Source organism: Scyliorhinus torazame, chromosome 3 (genome assembly GCF_047496885.1).
Source record: "Scyliorhinus torazame isolate Kashiwa2021f chromosome 3, sScyTor2.1, whole genome shotgun sequence".
Classification (NCBI taxonomy): Eukaryota; Metazoa; Chordata; class Chondrichthyes; order Carcharhiniformes; family Scyliorhinidae; genus Scyliorhinus; species Scyliorhinus torazame.
This window is the reverse complement of record NC_092709.1, coordinates 154,284,306-154,302,242: the sequence shown is the minus strand read 5'-3', so window position 1 is coordinate 154,302,242 and position 17,937 is coordinate 154,284,306. Positions and strand designations below refer to the sequence as shown.

The 17,937-nt window shown below is 48.4% G+C and overlaps 1 protein-coding gene across 1 annotated transcript in view; it reads right to left on the bottom strand.

Annotated features, from left to right (window-relative positions):
- Positions 1 to 12,877: 12,877 nt before the first annotated feature.
- LOC140409544 (ADP-ribosyl cyclase/cyclic ADP-ribose hydrolase 2-like) overlaps positions 12,878 to 17,937 on the bottom strand; it is a 50,476-nt gene continuing 45,416 nt past the window's right edge. Inside the window, exon 8 of the mRNA XM_072497932.1 lies at positions 12,878 to 13,833. Within this exon, the coding sequence (XP_072354033.1) occupies positions 13,773 to 13,833 (61 nt within the window). The 3' untranslated portion in view covers positions 12,878 to 13,772. The remainder of the gene's footprint in view (positions 13,834 to 17,937) is intronic.

The window sequence follows — 17,937 nt, the reverse complement described above, 5'->3', positions numbered from 1 at the left end:
GCAACCCCCCCCCCCCCCCGCCGGCCACCCCGGTCCATTAACTGCGAGGCACCCATGCCCCAGGTGGACCTTTATCCACTCCATTTGGAGGCTGCGTGCATGCACCGTAACTTACAGGGGTTCCCCCAGACCCCCATAAGAGCTTTCCATACCTAGTCCTTCTCCTGCTGCATGCCCATTGCACTTCTGCACTGTCTCCTTTATCCGATTTCAGACTGTGAGATCCACTTGGCCCCTGTATTGCCTGTCATATGTGACTCCTTTCCACATAGCCCTGGCCCATAGCCCTGTATGCCTTGGCTTCGCAAGTCCACATCCAAATGTTTCTTACATGTTATGAGGGTCTCTGCTTCCACCATCCTTTCAGGCAGTGAGTCCCAGACTCCTAACACCCTCTGGGTGAAAAAGCTTTTCCTAAAATCCCCTCAAAATCTCTGTCCCTGGTCACTGATCCCTCCGCAAAGGGGAAGATTTCTTCCTGCCTACTCTATCTATGCCCCTCATAATTTTATACGCCTCAATCATGTCCCACCTCAGTTTCCTCTGCCCCAAGGAAAACGTCACAGTCTATCCAATCTCTCTTCACAGCTAAAACTCTCCAGCCTGGGAAACACTCTGGTAAACCTCCTCTGTACCCTTTCCAGTGCTATCACACTTTGAACTTCGGTGGCTGCTTTAGCACATTTCCACCTATTTCCAGTACCCTAAGCTGGAGGTCTCTCTCCTTTTATTGTTCCTATCTCGTTCTTTCCTTTTCTTCTCTCTCTCTTTCTCTCTCATTTTCTTTTTTTTTCTTATTTTATTTTTCCTCTCTTATTTCCAGCTTCATTTGTCTTTGTTTTTAATGCATTTCCATTTATATTTGTTATAATTCCCTTTCATGCTCGAAGTGCAACCAATCTCTCTCCAGCGGAATTTCCCCAGCAGCATACATCCCTGATGCTACACTATCTCGTCAGCTCCCCTGTATTCCTAGCATCTCCATCAAATTTAAATGTTTAGCAATTGCTTAAAGTACCTCCGCTTTCACAGCTTTAACTGATACAGCCAGTTTTAATTTCCCTGCCAATTCGATTAGTGGGTCTTTGCGAAGCCCACCCCTCCAAATAAACCAGAGTTAAGTCTGCCACCTGAAGAAAATGTTTAGCAGCTTCCCGAAACATCCTGTTATATCACTGCAAACCTGGGGCGAAATTCTCCGACCCCCCCGCCGGGTCGGAGAATCGCCTGGGGCTGCCGTGAATCCCGCCCCTGCCGGTTGCCGAAGTCTCCGGCACCGGATATTCGGCGGGGGCGGGAATCGCGCCGCGCCGGCTGGCGGGCCCCCCCCCGCTCGATTCTCCGGCCCGGATGGGCCGAAGTCCCGCCGCTAAAATGCCTGTCCCGCCGGCGTAAATGAAACCACCTACCTTACCGGCGGGACATGGCGGCGCGGGCGGGCTCCGGGATCCTGGGGGGATCGCGGGGCGATCTGGCACCGGGGGGTGCCCCCACGGTGGCCTGGCCCGCGGTCGGGGCCCACCGATCCGCGGGCGGGCCTGTGCCGTGGGGGCACTCTTTCCCTTCCGCCTCCGCCACGGTCTCCACCATGGCGGAGGCGGAAGAGACTCCCTCCACTGCGCATGCGCAGGAATGCTGTCAGCGGCCGCTGACGCTCCCGCGCATGCGCCGCCCGGAGATGTCATTTCCGCGCCAGCTGGCGGGGCACCATAGGCCTTTTCCGCCAGCTGGCGGGGCAGAAATTCGTCCGCCGCCAGCCTAGCCCCTCAATGTTGGGGCTCGGCCCCCAAAGATGCGGAGCATTCTGCACCTTCGGGGCGGCGCGATGCCCGTCTGATTTGCGCCATTTTGGGCGCCAGTTGGCGGACATCGCGCTGTTTACGGAGAATTTCACCCCTGGTGTCTTTTTAATTTATGCTGTAACCCAAATTCACTAACGAACAGTCCTCTATCCTGGACGAGTCCTCAATTTGCGGTAGGACACCCTGGGCTAATGTGTGGTCATTTCCAACCCCACAGACCCCAGAGTCCCAACGCAAGTGAATTAGCCAATAATTTGTATAATGTTTCTGAAATCCTTAGCCCTTGACTGCTCCAATGACTTACAGGCACCAGATTTGTAACACAACAATTGTTTATTCATAACAAAAATACAGATAAGACATGCAATACTTATAATTGAATAATGGCCATATAATCTACTACCCCCTCCTTTTTACCATCCGACCCTCTACCCAAACATACACAAGACCGACAAACACAGAGGGAGGGTGAGGGGTAAAAATAATAGGAATTGAAATATGAAATGGAAGACGAGTGCCCTTTCTTTGGATGTTGGAGTTGTTGCAGCAGTAGGCTGTCCTCTCAAGACGTGGAGTGATTGAAACAAAGGTTGGAATACTAACGAGGAATTCCTGGCAGTAACATTCAGGCAGAAATCCCAGGCTGTAGGATTCCCTTTGGGGAGTCACTTTAACTTTGATTAACCTGGGCCTTCATTCCAAAAGAACAGTCTCAGGCCTGTGTAATTGTGATTTGAATCCAACTCCACCAGAATGCTTAACAACCTTTCTGAGATAAGAGCAGAGTTCCCCACATGAGATTTCAAGAAGGGTTTTTAAACAACCTATCCTGCTTGCAGCTGGTGCTGGACTGGATTTTATTTGCTACTCAAACTGTTTGTGCCAAGAGAAAGGTCTTCACTTTAGACCTTCAGAAATAATCCATCAGGTGAGGGAGAGAAATCAGAATTCTTTAGTTTCTGTTCAAAATGAAACTAAAAACAAAACACATTCTCACAGAGGAAGGAACATTCTAGAATAGTGAGCACCAATCAGCATCAAATATGAGCTAAGGTGAAATTGTAAAACAGCTCATTGCCCACCAGCCAAGTCTGTCAAGCGATGACATCGCTCATGTCAGACCAAATAGCACAACCTGCTGGAGTGCCCTGTTTTTTCAAAATTGAAGGATAGCCCACCTTAAAAGAATAGGTTCCATTCATTGTCCAGGTACAAAAATTGAATTCACAGAATAACAGAAATTAAAAAGAAAAAACAAGGGACAGATAGGGATTAACAGGATCCTAGCAAGTTTCAGACCCAAAATCTCTATGTATTGCCTTGCGTCAATAGTACACTGAGTTGATCTCAGTAGATATAGGAGGCAGGATTCTCCAATAATAGGGCTATGTCCTCACTCCAGCGTCAAAACGCAGGGGAATCACTCTGGACTTTCCTGAAGAAAGTCCAGAGTGATTCTCCTACCTGAAGGGGCTAGCAGAGCCCCGGAGTAGTCCACGCAGCTTCGGCTGCTGGTCGGGGGTCCGCGCATGTGCAGGCCTGCGGCCGGCGGCCACCGCCCGCGCGACATGGCGGACCTACACTGCAGACCGGCACCAAAAAGATAGGATCCCCCCAAGATCTCGCGCTCCCGTGGATCGATAGCCTGGCCGTCTGTGAGGCCCCCCCCCCGTGAAGGATCCGCACCCGCCACGCCGAGTTCCCGATGGGTGGGACCATGAGAGACTCACGCCGTCGGGAACCCGGCCAGTTACACTTGGAGAATCGCCGCGGCCACCTACCCGCGCCGCGTAGACCACGCATGCGCGATTCGCGGCGATTCTCCAGGGATAAAGGATAGCCCATCTTAAAAGAATAGGTTCCATTCATTGTCCAGGTACAAAAATTGAATTCACAGAATAACAGAAATTAAAAAGAAAAAACAAGGGACAGACAGGGAGTAACAGGAGGATCCTTGCAAGTTTCAGACCCAAAATCTCTATGCATTGCCTTGCGTCAATAATACACGGGGACCGGAGAATTGTGGTAGTGGCGTTGCACCGGATTTTGGCGTCAACGGCCATTTCCCGCGCCAATCGCGATTTCGGCACGGAATCTTGAAGAATCCCGTTCAGGTTCTTTCTGGGAGTTTTCATCATTTTCTGTAATTCTCTAGACTGTTTTGTGGATTTGGTTGCGTTCTTGCATTTACCCTTCTTTGATGTTTGAGGACTCCTTCTGGCCCAAAACACCTTTGTAGCTACAATTGCAACAACTGTTTTCTGACACCAACATTCCTGTGGAGAATGCCCCACTTAGGTACACTTATGTCATGTTTGCGTGTTGAGATATCTTCTTTCCTCAGTATTCGTCTTTTCCATTGAGGAAAGCTTATTTTGCTGCCAACTCCATACCCGCTGCTATTTCAACAGTAGGTTTCAGTTTTAGAGAGCTTTCTGTTCGCAATCATTTCTGGATTGTCTCATTTCTCAATCTGTCTTGCAGCGTGTCCTCAAGAGTTGATTCAAATTCACAGTTCTTTGCCAGTTCCTGTGGTACAGCTAAAAATTGTGGAATATGTTTAGCCTCTTCTTGACTATGTTGATTAAATCTGAATTTGTCTACCAAGATTAATAGTTTTTTTCAAGGGTCTTCGTTGATTCCTCATAAGCTGTTGTACCAGACATTGAAGGATGGACAAGACTTTGTAACAGAGTGAAGGTTTTCCATCCTATTACACTCAAGAAAGTTGCTACTTTAATTTCATCCTATACCCTGTTTGCAGCAAGGTTGCACTGGAATCTCTCTTCTTAGGAACTCCATGATTGTGCATTCTCGTCATATGATTCCATTGCACCACCTTTTCCTGTCATTGCAATTACCAGTTCTTAAGTTGTAGAGCTTTCTTTACCCTTTTCCTCGCCTCTAATTTATTTTCTCTTCCAATTTAATTTGCACCATTTTGTTCCGTTGCTTCTTTAAAATGTATTTCCTTGGCTGGGCTGCGGCTTTAAGAAAAATGTTTTTGCAAACAACAATCTGTTTTAAATTCAGAAGATTTCAACTGTAATTCTGCTTAATCTTGGTTTCTATCGCATTTGTTTTCCTTTTTGAGCCGTTGCTTTTCCCAAAACAGGTATCTTTCTCTCTCACTGAGTTTGATGGTCCGATGCTGCAGCCTGCCATGTGTGAAGGTGTGCAGCTGGAAAAGACTCTCCAGCTTCAGTAAGTGACTTATTTCCACCCCTCTATTTATTATTACAGCCCACCCCTCTATTTCCTTACTTTGCTCATTTTTTCTGGGAGATTTTGAGACCACCGATTGTTTAAATCTACAAGGATTACCATCGACACGCTGGCTAAATGTTCTTTTCCTCGTTTTCCTGGCTCCGACTCTCCCAGTGCTCCTGGGATGCGGTCGAGTACGAAACAATTTTAAAATCGGTCTGGGGTGCTTTCTGCTAATTTTAAAATCAATGTGCACCCTTAGCAAGGCTGAAAAATCCATTTCAAATGGCCAGCTTTAGCCAATTGATGGTGGAGTGGTCGCCTGAAATTCCTTGGATAAAAGCAAATTACTGCAGATGCTGAGATCGGAAACGAAAGAGAAAATGCTGGAAAATCTCAGCAAGTCTGGCAGCATCTATGGGGAGAGAAAAGAGCTAACGTTTTGAGTCCGATGACTCTTTAACAGTCTGCTGTCAGACTTGCTGAGATTTTCCAGCATTTTCTCTTTTGTTCCTGAAATTCCATCCTTGACTCGAGGTCCAGGTCTGAATGGTTTCCTCTGACTTTATTACTGGAAAAACATCCTCATCGCCAGCTTTGTCTTCATACTCTTATGTTTACAGGTGTTTTACTTTTATTTCACAATAGAGACAAAAGAGACCTGGTTGCCACACTTTAACTGGCAGTCAGACTTTACTCACAGAGGTATTGCTTTCTCACAGTCTATGATGCAAGAGAGGAAAATCTCCCAAGGCCCTCTGATAATGTCACCACATATCATGTGACATACTACATAGAAGGGCATTGGTTACAATACACAACAGTCTCATATCCTCACCAATTCCCAGAGCGGAGCATCCTCATACAGAGAGAAGTGTATCTTTGATTCCACTAGTTGCTAAAAGTAGTGTCTTCCTAAAATATGATGGGTAAATCATCTCTTTTCCTAACTGTCTTACAGGAAGTTGGTCATCTGTTCCTTCGTCATTAAAGTTCATTGAAACAACATCAATATTGATGATAATGTACCAGTGACAAGAGTCAGCCATGTAGAGAGAGAGAGAGAGAGGTTGGAATCATGCCCGGCAGCTATGTGCTTACTATGTAACCTGTTTAGGTGTGGTACTAATAGACAAATGTTAGGCAGATACCACAGTATGTCAGCAGCCTGTTATGGAACCAAGTCCCACACCTTAAGTCAAAATAGAAGGACACACCTCACACTTGTGATCATTTATTGTGTGAACCCCATCCAGAACTGGTAGGGTGGTCAACTCGCACAGAGATGTTGAAGGGACACTCTGGCGTGGAAGCCCATTCGAGCAGGGACAGGGGTGGAGGGGGGTGCTGGAGCTGTGCTTGCAGGAGGGGGCATAATGTCAGAGCTGTCAAAATGGGGGAGGGAGTTGGTGCTGCCAGAGCTGTGAGAATGCAGAAACAGGAAGAAAGTGGGTACTGTGCATGTTTGAGATTTAAAGGCCCGAATTACAGAAAAACACAATGCGGCCCGGTACACAGGACAGTGGTCTCCAATATGGCACAATGCAGTAAAATAAGGGATGGTCAGTCACCCTGGTTACTGGGCATATAGGTTCATAATTCCTGATTCTATTTTTCTTATGCCTATACACTAAAATAATTGGTGCTATCATTCTCTTCATCCAAAACTGCAGTGGCAAACGTTCGCATTCTGATTTGCTGGCATAAGCAGAAAATTAATTGGACCTTCCAAGTTTGGACATGCATAATCTTGTTGGTGCAAAATTGTGAAACACTGAAGTAAAATATATTTAAGCAAACTACTTTTCATAATTTGCTCATGTAACACAATGAGCTCACTGGCTATTGGCAAAATGAACTCAAGTGATAAAGACCTGAGGCTAGACAGCCAGACTGAGACTTGAACTACCGGATCTCTGTTCCAAAATTGGAACATGCCCAAGTGGAGATATTTCTTGAGGTTTCCTTGTTCCCTGCATTCCTTCTGCCATAACGTTTAAATTGGTCCCCTCTCAAGAGGACAGGTCAGGTGAGAAGTGGATGAAGATGGGTGGGAGTTGTTGGTGATCCCTCCCCATGTGAGCACTACAAGTTGAATTTTACCAGGCCAGACTTCTTATTGTTATTCCAAAAGATGGGCTGAAAATGGAGTCCGAAAAGTCTGCAGCTGAGGCAGGAGCCAATTGAAGTACATTAAAAGGTATTTAGGAACCATTTTGTACGTGGATTGTAGCTCACTCACCTCTGAATCACAAGGCTCTCAGTCATTTCCCACTGCAGGGTTAGCACAAAACAAATAAGGCTGACACCCCACTGCAGCACTGAGGGAGCATTGCACTGTTGGGGAGGCCCCATTTTCTTGCTTAGGTGGATATAAAAGATCCCCCTGGCATTATTTTGAAAAAGAGCAGGGAAGTTACCGCCAGTGTCCTGGTCAATATTTATCCTTCAATCAACATCACCAAACAATAGATTTTCTGCTCACTATCACTTTGCTGTGTGGGAGTTTGCAGAGTGTAACTTTGTTACTGCATTTCCTACATTACAACAGTGTCTCATTTCAAAAAGCATTTCATTGGCTGTAACACATTTTGAATCATGTGCAGTCATGAAAAGTGTTTTATTTGTTCCCTCTTTCCAGACAGGGGAGTAATCCCTCACTGTTCCTGCAACCCAGCAGATTGGAGAAGGCCAATACCCAGTGAGAAAAACTTCCTCACTGAGCTAGAAAGGTTTTAAACAGTTACACCAGAGAGCTCCAGCCATAGCCAAATAAGATGCTGCTGTTCAAAGCACTCCTTTTGTCAAACAGTGTTATCACTGCTCAACAGATGATTGTCATAAACTTGGAAGGTACTTACCTCCACAGACCTTACCCACATACTTCTCACTGCCCTGTTGTCAGCCTTCAGAGCAGCCTGGGCACAATGTATGGAGCTCCACCTTCAACCTTTGCTGTGGGTCAAGGGCAGGGTGTTCATCATTGCCGACAGCAATGCTAACATCCTTCTCCTCAAACGTGTATGTCCCTTCCACAGAGCAGCTGGGGTAGACACCATGTGGTGATACACCACTGTACTTCCCTACCATTGTACATAGTATATAATAGTTGTGCGTAACGTGGCCCTGTAATACTGTGTATTGTACTGTAACTCTGCAGAGGTTCGGTCACTGGTAGGCAACCCGACCTGGCCACGGAGAGCTCCGCCTTAGCCACTCCCCCGGGAGTTAGTATAAGAACCTCTTCTGGGACCGGCCCCATTCTGTCTGGGGTCGTCTGTGTCGGGTAAGCCTCCCATGTAGTATATTAAATTGATGCGCTAAGCGTCAAGAACCACAAAGACTTGTGAGAGACCAACGATCAGTTGCGTTCATGTTCGACAACAAACAACGAGGTAAAATCATTGCTCCCAGCACCAGCCCCTGGCGAGCCCAAGTGGTGGTAGTCAAGTCTGGCGAGAAATACCGCATGGTCATTGACTACAGTCAGACCATCAACCGGTACACGCTGCTTGATGCGTATCCCCTCCCCCGCATATCTGACATGGTCAACCAGATTGCACAGTACCGGGTGTTCTCCACCATAGACTTGAAATCCGCCTACCACCAGCTCCCTATCCGCCCGGAGGACCGTAACTTCACGGCCTTCGAGGCGGACGGCCGCCTCTACCACTTTCTTAGGGTACCCTTTGGCGTCACCAATGGAGTCTCGGTCTTCCAACAGCAGATGGACCGAATGGTGGACCAGAACAGACTGCGGGCTACCTTCCCGTATCTGGACAACGTCATCATCTGCGGCCACAACCAGCAGGACCATGACGTCAACCTCACAAAATTCCTCCAAACTGCCAAATGCCTCAACCTCACGTACAACGAGGCAAAATGTGTTTTCGGCACCACCCGCCTCGCCATACTCGGCTACGTGGTGGAGAACGGTGTCCTCGGCCCCGATCCCGACCGTCTGCGCCCCCTTCTCGAACTCCCAATTCCCACCTGCACCAAAGAACTGAGGCGATGCCTCGGATTCTTTGCCTACTATGCCTAGTGGGTGCCCGAGTACGCTGACAAGGCCCGACCCCTCCTCCGTTCCCCCTCATTCCCCCTCCTGCCCGAGGCCTGCCAGGCCTTCCACCTCCTAAAAACCACTATCGCCAGAGCCGCCATGCATGCGGTAGACGAGTCTGCACCATTCCAAGTCGAGAGCGATGCCTCTGACTTTGCCCTGGGTGCCACCCTCAACCAGGCGGGCAGGCCCATCGCCTTCTTTTCCCGCACACTCCAAGGCCCCGAGATCAGCCACTCCTCTGTTGAGAAAGAGGCACAAGCCATAGTGGAAGCCGTCCGGCACTGGAGGCACTACCTGGCCGGAAAACCATTTACCCTCGTTACTGACCAACGATCAGTTGCGTTCATGTTCGACAACAAACAACGAGGTAAAATCAAAAATGATAAGATATTACGGTGGAGGATCGAACTCTCCACCTACAATTATACTATCTTATACCGGCCAGGTAAGCTCAATGATCCTCCTGATGCCCTGTCCCGTAGTACTTGTGCCAACGCACAGGATGACCGGCTGCGGGCACTACATAATGACCTCTGTCACCTGGGCGTCAGGCGGCTCTACCACTACATCAAGGGCCACAACCTACCCTTCTCAGTCGAGGAGGTCAAGGCCATGACTAGGGACTGCCAAGTCTGTGCGGAGTGCAACCGCAATTCTACAAGCCAGACAAGGCGCACCTAATCAAGGCCACCCGCCCCTTTGAACGTCTCAGCATTGACTTCAAAGGGCCCCTCCCCACCCACAACCGCAACACGTACTTCCTCAACGTCATCGACGAGTACTCGCGGTTCCCCTTCGCCATTCCCTGCCCCGACACGACCTCCGCCACTGTCATCAAAGCGTTGCACGACCTTTTCATGCTGTTCGGTTACCCCAATTACGTTCACAGTGACCGGGGCTCCTCCTTCATGAGCGAGGAGCTGCGTCGGTACCTGCTCGCCAGGGGCGTTGCCTCGAGCAGGACGACCAGCTACAACCCCCGGGGGAACGGACAGGTGGAGAGGGAGAACGCGACTGTTTGGAAGGCCGTGCTGCTAGCCCTCAAGTCCAAAGGCCTACCAGTCTCCCGTTGGCAGGAGGCCCTCCCTGCCGCACTCCACTCCATCCGGTCCCTTGTGTACTGCAACGAATGCTACCCCTCATGAGCGGATGTTTCTCTTCTCCAGGAGATCGGCATCCGTGACATCGCTTCCATCTTGGCTCCTGTCCCCGGGAGACGTCCTGCTCCGCAAGCACGTGCGGACCTCTAAGGCGGAGCCCCTGGTGGAGAGAGTCCATCTCCTCCACGCCAACCCACAGTACGCGTACATAGCGTACCCCGATGGGCGTAAGGCGACCGTCTCCATCAAGGACCTGGCCCCCTCTGGGGCCCCTGCCGACCCCGGCCTGCAGCCTCCACCCCGCTCCCTCTCTGCTCCCATCGATCCCTCGGTCTGTTACTACTCCGTGCCAGCCGCTGTCATCCCGCAGTTTCGCCTCGAGCCAGCCAAAGCGGTGGGGGACGTCATGCCGCCTCGCGACCCAGCACCACCGACCGCACGGATACCACCGGACACTACCTCAGCACCGACGTTCAAAGAGATCGACCAAACCCATTGTTCGTCTCAACCTTTGACGACACGGAACCTCCTGATGGACTCTGTTCACTGCTCCAAATTTTCACCCCGGACTTCCTTCTAAACAAGGGGTGAATGTGGTGATACACCACTGTACCTCCCTACCATTGTACATAGTATATAATAGTTGTGCGTAACGTGGCCCTGTAATACTGTGTATTGTACTGTAACTCTGCAGAGGTTCGGTCACTGGTAGGTAACCCGACCTGGCCACGGAGAGCTCCGCCTTAGCCACTCCCCCGGGAGTTAGTATAAGAACCTCTTCTGGGACCGGCCCCATTCTGTCTGGGGTCGTCTGTGTCGGGTAAGCCTCCCATGTAGTATATTAAAGCCTAAGTTAAAGTCTCACATGTCTTTGTGGTTCTTGACGCTTAGCGCATCACACCACCATCCAGCTGGAGGGATGTAAGTCCTTCAACACAGGGTCTACGGTCAGAGGATCAGCTCTCTCTACATGTCAGAGCACCAGAGTCTCAGGAAGCTCTGGGTCTTATGGTGGGTCACTGCAGGCATATGCATCCCCAGGGTGAAAGACCTCTTTCCTAGTGAGCCAGGTGGACAAACAATGCCTATGCCTGAAAAGGAGGCCTCTGGAGGCCCACCCCCACCTGTCCCTGCACCACATCACTGCCTCTTGCCAAGTTAAATGCTCCCTTCTCCAGCAAGGGGAGAATGCAGTGAGGTGTGGTTGCTGATATCAATGTGTGGAGAAGAAGGAATGACAACATTTGTGGAGGTCACTGTGAGAGAGGGTAATAGGATATAGGTGACTGTGAGTGTTGAGTGCTCAGATGAGAATGTGAGGTGCCTGGAAAGAAAGGAATGAATGGAGATGCAAGGTGTGTTGACCAGAGGAGTGCTGTATTGGAATGCTTGGGCAAGTCGGCCGCTTGCCATCTGAAAGTGTTATAACACTTACCTTAAATACCTTGTTGAGGTGAAATGAAAATGAAAAGAAAATCGCTTATTGTCACAAGTAGGCTTCAAATGAGGTTACTGTGTAAAGTCCCTAGTCACCACATTTCGGCGCCTGTTCGGGGAGGCTGGTACGAGAATTGAACCGTGCTGCTGGCCTGCCTGGGTCTGCTTTTAAAACCAGCTATTTAGCCCTGTGCTAAACCAGCCCCTGAATCCTCTGTGTGCACTGTCTCCAAGCACACTGCTGCTGTTGGCTTCCTCGGCCACTTACATCCATGACTACTTGGCTTACGACGTTGCCCTCCTCTTCGTATCTTTAGGAGAGCGCAGCTCACTGCAGCTCCTCATCTCCATGTCCAGATAAGAGGGGAATGGGAAGCAGCCTTCCCAGTCTCCTGTCCATTCCAGTGGATACTGCAGCCTGAAAGCTGCTGTAACCATTAAACAGAAATCCTTCCATTGACAAAATGGCCACCGACTGCCGTCCCCAAATGGTTGAGGAGTTTGGAGGCTGATTCTTAAATGGTTTGTTCAAATGAAAAGCAACCATAGAGACCGGGTTGGGGGGTGGGGATCAAGCCAGGACTTGAGGTTTGGTGCTTGAGGGCTATTTCTCAGGCCACTCCAGACTGCCAATGCAGCAGAATTGCTGGTAGCATCTGTTAAAGTGGAGAATGGGGTTTTAGAGTTCTACATGTCAGCAATTGGTGTTAGAGAAGATGACAATATATATATAGCAAAATTGTTGAGTTAATAAATATGTAAGTACAAAATGGCATGTATTATCCCTAACTTCAGAGGGTGAACAATTAGTACCCAATAAAGAAAAGGGATTGTGACAGGTATCTTACCTTACCTGCCCTCGTATGGACATTGTGTGTTTTCCAGCACCAGCCCACATTCTAGGGGTGAAAGTAGTGCTGCCATCTCCCTCCATGAGGCATTTTCTCAGGTTTCCGCTGGGTACACAACAATCTCTATATATTTCTGTATTATACTCAGGTTGTAGTTCAACCTCAGGAAAATGCTGTGGTCTTTGTTTCTATCTCCTTCCAATGATATGCTCCCTTCCTTTTCCCATTCACTTCTGAAAGATGGGAAGCATGCATCCTCATCACATATTTTCCCTCATTCTTTTGAACAGCCCATCTGAGACCTGGTCATTGAAGTAGGATTTATTTTACCACACAAAGATTGATTACTCAGACATAGACACAGGCACATTACCGCTGAACATTTTTAATAATTGATCTGAATACTTCATTGGCTCTTGTGTTCAATATTTCTTTTAATGTACACCATTGCAGATAAATGAAGCAATAACAACTTGCAGTTATATTGCATTTTTAATCGTGTAAAACATCTCAAGGTACTTTGCAGAAGCAAATCATCAAATAAAATTTGACACCAAGTCACAAAAGAGGCAATAAGGCAGGTGACCAAAAGAGTGATCAAATTGATTTTAAGGAGCATCTTAAAACAGGAAAGCGACATAGTGAAGTGAACGGTTTAGCAAGAGAAAAGGAGGTTTAGGGAAGGAATTCCAGAGCAGCTGAAAACATGAACACCAATAAAGAAGTGATTAAAATTATGGATGCACAAAGCTTGGCTCACTCACTCTCAGAACTTAAAAGTAAAAGTTCAACTTAATAAAAAATCATTTCATCATTCCATCCTGATATGTGTCCTGGGATCTGAAACCGCAAAGTCTTGAAAATAGGTTGTTTGATAACAGAATTCACAATTAAGAAAGGAGCAGAATTTTGAATGATTTTTTTCCTTTGAAAAATTACATGCATTGCAATTCAAATTGTTTCTCCAAATGTGCAGTAGAAAGAGTTTATTTGTTGTTTGAACTCTAAATTGGTTGGCTGCATAACAACAATTACAATATTTTTGTAAGAGGTGGGGGAGTAATCTAAAAGCTGGCCAGGCAACATCTCCCCAGATGCCACTCAAGATTGCTGGGTGCTAAATTCACATTTAAGTAAAAATCCTTTTGATCTGAAAAGAATTTGGCAACACTATTATTTTTGCAGAATTTCACCATTCCCAAACAAACGTGCATAAAACTATAAATGATTCAACATCAGCTCTCAGAGAAATGATATGAAATGAAATGAAATTGAGATGTCCATCAGATTCAATGAGGTGACCTTCTGACTAAGTACAACGGCAAGCTGGCTTGTCTGCAAAGTCCACGCATTGCAGGTGACGAATAGCTCTGTATAAGAAAGAAAAATTTAAAAATAAATCTGTTAGAAAATTCACTGGTGCATGACGCCAGGTCAGGTATCTGCAGGGATACCGATTGGGAATATTTGGAGCCTTTGGCAAGCCTTAGTCCTCCATCCACGAAACAAATGGAAAATGCAGACTACGGGGTCACATCAGCATCGACGTGTCATGTCTCACCTGGGAATCTGCTCCTTGGTGTTTTCCTCTGCTTTCCATTCCATTCTGGAAATATCTACAATGAATCTGGTGAAATTTCCTAATCTTTTAATATAGTTTTCTTAATTTTGTCGAATAAAATTAGAAATTCAAACTAGTTGTGTTCCAGGTAAGCCAGGATTACCCGACAATGGTTTTGGTCACACCTGAAAGGTTGTTTAAGGTCAAGACAGAACCAAATGGAAGGTCCAACCAGAGGAGAATAAATTTGGTTGACAGAGGAATTCACAGAAGTCAAAGGAATGCCTGCTGGGGAGGGGTGGAAGAGAACAGTGGGTGGGCAAAAGTCATTGATTTTTAAGTTACATTTTTAGGCTTTTCTTTGTTAAAAGTTAATCCAAATCAATGATCTCACAGTTCCCATACTCCCAGCAGAGCTCGAGAAGAGTGCAGTTCTCAGAATCAGCACAGGAACAAATATTTCTCATCACATTTACTCACTCTGCCAATATTCCTTCAACAATCTCATCTTGATTGTTGATATTATTTCAGTCTCAATCCCTACTTTTGCATGTTAATTCCACAGCCTCACAACTTCCCCCTTTCCTCTGCTCCAGGACAATACAAGTTAGGGAGGTAGTGGAAAACTGCACAATTCTCTGATCAGACTGCACCACAAATACTGAGTCCAGTTCCACCACAAAGGAACAAGAGATACAATTGAGCGCTGGAGGCTGTGTAGAGAGAGCCTCGGGGCTGATCCTCAGTCTCAGAAATCAGGATTACGAGGGAAACTGGGTAAACCAGGCATTTTAACCTGGAAAGGAAGCAATCTAATATAAGGATAAGATTGTTAATGTAGTAAAAATAATGTACACCCCGAACATTACTTTAAATTACACTGCACAATTAGAAGACAATGCCATTGGAAGCAATAACTGCTGGGACTGCACCTGACAGAAAGGACATCATTGAAGTAAGCCATTCTCCCAATCTAGTTAAGTGGTCCGGGAGCCAGGCAGGTAGTGTAGCTATCTGGGATGGCCACTTACAATAAGAAACGTGGATGGTCACAAAGCATAACGGGAAAAATGGACAATGTAAGGTTCAGGCAGGCTCAGAGCCTGAATGTATATTTGTGAGCGAAGAATCCAGACCGCATCGAAACCCCCAACCGATTAGCATTTTGATGGCCCATCTCCGTAAGACAGGGTCAATGACCGCTTAGGACATGCCCGGCCATCAACGCACCTGTCCCTTTATTGGCTCAAATCAAATACAGTGATCAAGAATTACCCAATTAATGGGGTCCAAATCGAAGGACCGCCCAAAAGAGCGCAAAACTCGCCAAGGATAAAGAGAGAGACCGCCATGTGTTCGATCTCTCTTGGACCTGGCGCTCCGGCAACGTCCACCTCCAAGTGCAGCACCACCAGAAGCAAGTTCAAGTTCAACGCTCGCTACCAGACCGATGAGCCCAGCTGAGCAGCAGTTTCTTCTCCAGACCCGATAGATTCAGATTCGAGCAAAGGTCACTGTTCCTCCTGTGCCGGAAGGTAAGTACAGGTTGTCATAGTTGATAGGTGTAGTTGTGGTAGTCTGTGTTAGGAAGATTACGGTACCTAGTAATGCCGGAATACCATTGGTGGAGAATGTACTTGTTCCCATTGGATAAGCTTGCATGTTAGCTCCGCCATGCAAGGTGGGGTATAAGAGCCCGTGCCGCCCCAGCAGCTTTCTTCTGTGCCTGCGCTGCTGGGGGAAACATCTAGCGTATTAAAGCCTTCGATTGTCTCCAATCTCGCTTCTGGAGTTATTGATCATGCATCAATTTAATACGCTAGATTTAAAAGAATGGAGCTCCGAATCAAGCCGGAGTGTCTGCAACTCAGCCCCCATGCAACAAACTCAGCGGCAACCTTCAAGCACTGGCTGGCGTGTTTCAACGGATATCTCGGAACGGCCGAAAACACACCCACGGGAGAACAGAAACTGCAAGTCCTGCACTCGAGGGTGAGCCCAGAAATCTGCACCCTCATCGAGGACGCAGACGATTTCGATGCAGCAATGGAGCTGCTGAAAGGACATTATATTCGCCCTGTAAACCAGGTCGCCATCTTCCTCCCCCAGGGCTACGTGCGGCCTCCGGGTGCCACCATTTTGTGCACCCAGCCATGTGCGACCAATGGGTGCCGCCATCTTGGACGGGCTCCCAGGACCCCAGCTCGGCTGAGCACACACTGCCCGAAGAAAACATTCAACTGCTGCCACGAGTAGCCTAGGTGACCCTGGACCAGTCTCGGCCCCGAACACTATTGACTGCTACGACGACGGTGCTTATCAATGGGCATGAAACGTCCTGCCTAATCGACTCTGGAAGCACCAAGAGCTTCATACACCCCGACACGGTAAGACGCTGTTCCCTCCCCGTCCACCCCGTTAATCAAAAAATCTCCCTGGCCTCCGGATCTCACTCAGTAGAGATCAAAGGGTTTTGTGTAGCTAACCTCACAGTCCAAGGAAGGGAGTTCAAAAGCTACCGACTCTACGTCCTTCCCCACCTCTGCACAGCCACACTCCTAGGGTTGGATTTTCAGGGCAACCTCCAAAGTCTAACTTTCAAATTCGGCGGCCCTATACCCCCCCCTCACTGTCTGCAGCCTCGCGACCCTCAAGGTCGATCCGCCCTCCCTGTTTGCGAACCTCACCCCGGATTGCAAACCCATCGCCACCAGGAGCAGACGGTATAGTGCCCAGGACCGGATCTTTATTCGGTCAGAGGTCCAACGGTTACTGAAGGAAGGTGTCATTGAGGCGAGCAACAGCCCCTGGTTAGCTCAAGTAGTGGTGGTAAAGACCGGGGAGAAGCATAGGATGGTCATCGACTACAGTCAGACCATCAACAGGTTTACGCAGCTCGACGGGTACCCTCTCCCCCGCATATCCAACCTGGTCAACAGGATCGCGCATTACAAGGTCTTCTCCACGGTGGATCTTAAGTCCGCCTACCGCCAGCTCCCCATCCACACTAGTGACCGCAAATACACTGTCTTCGAGGCAGATGGGCGACTCTATCACTTCTTAAGGGTGCCCTTCGGTATCACTAACAGGGTCTCGGTCTTACAACGAGAGATGGACCGAATGGTTGACCGGTACGGTTTAGGGCCACATTCCCGTACCTCGATAATGTCACCATCTGTGGCCACGACCAGCAGGACCACGACACCAGCCTCCGAAAATTCCTCCAAACTGCAAAAATCCTTAACCTAAAGTATAACAAGGATAAATGCGTGTTTAGCACCGACCGCCTAGCCATCCTCGGCTACATAGTGCGTAATGGAGTGATAGGCCCCGTCCCTGAATGCATGCATCCACTTATGGAGTTCTCCCTCCCGCACTGCTCCAAGGCCCTGAAGCGCTGCCTAGGTTTTTTTTCTTACTATGCCCAGTGGGTCCCCAACTATGTGGACAAGGCCCGTCCACTGATCCAATCCACAGTTTTTCCCCTGTCGATAGAGGCCCGCCAGGCCTTCAACCGCATCAAAGCAGACATTGCAAAGGCCATGATGCACGCCATCGACGAGTACCTCCCCTTCCAGGTCGAGAGCGATGCGTCCGACGTAGCTCTGGCGGCCACCCTCAACCAAGCGGGCAGACCCATGGTCTTCTTCTCACGCACCCTCCACGCCTCCGAAATCCACCATTCCTCAGTCGAAAAGGAGGCCCAGGCCATAGTAGAAGCTGTGCAACATTGGAGGCATTATCTGGCCAGCAGGAGATTCACTCTCCTCACTGACCAACGGTCGGTGGCTTTCATGTTCGATAATGCACAGCTGGGTAAGATAAAAAACGACAAGATCTTACGGTGGAGGATCGAACTCTCCACCTACAACTATGAGATCTTGTATCGTCCCGTGTAGCTAAGCGAGCCTCC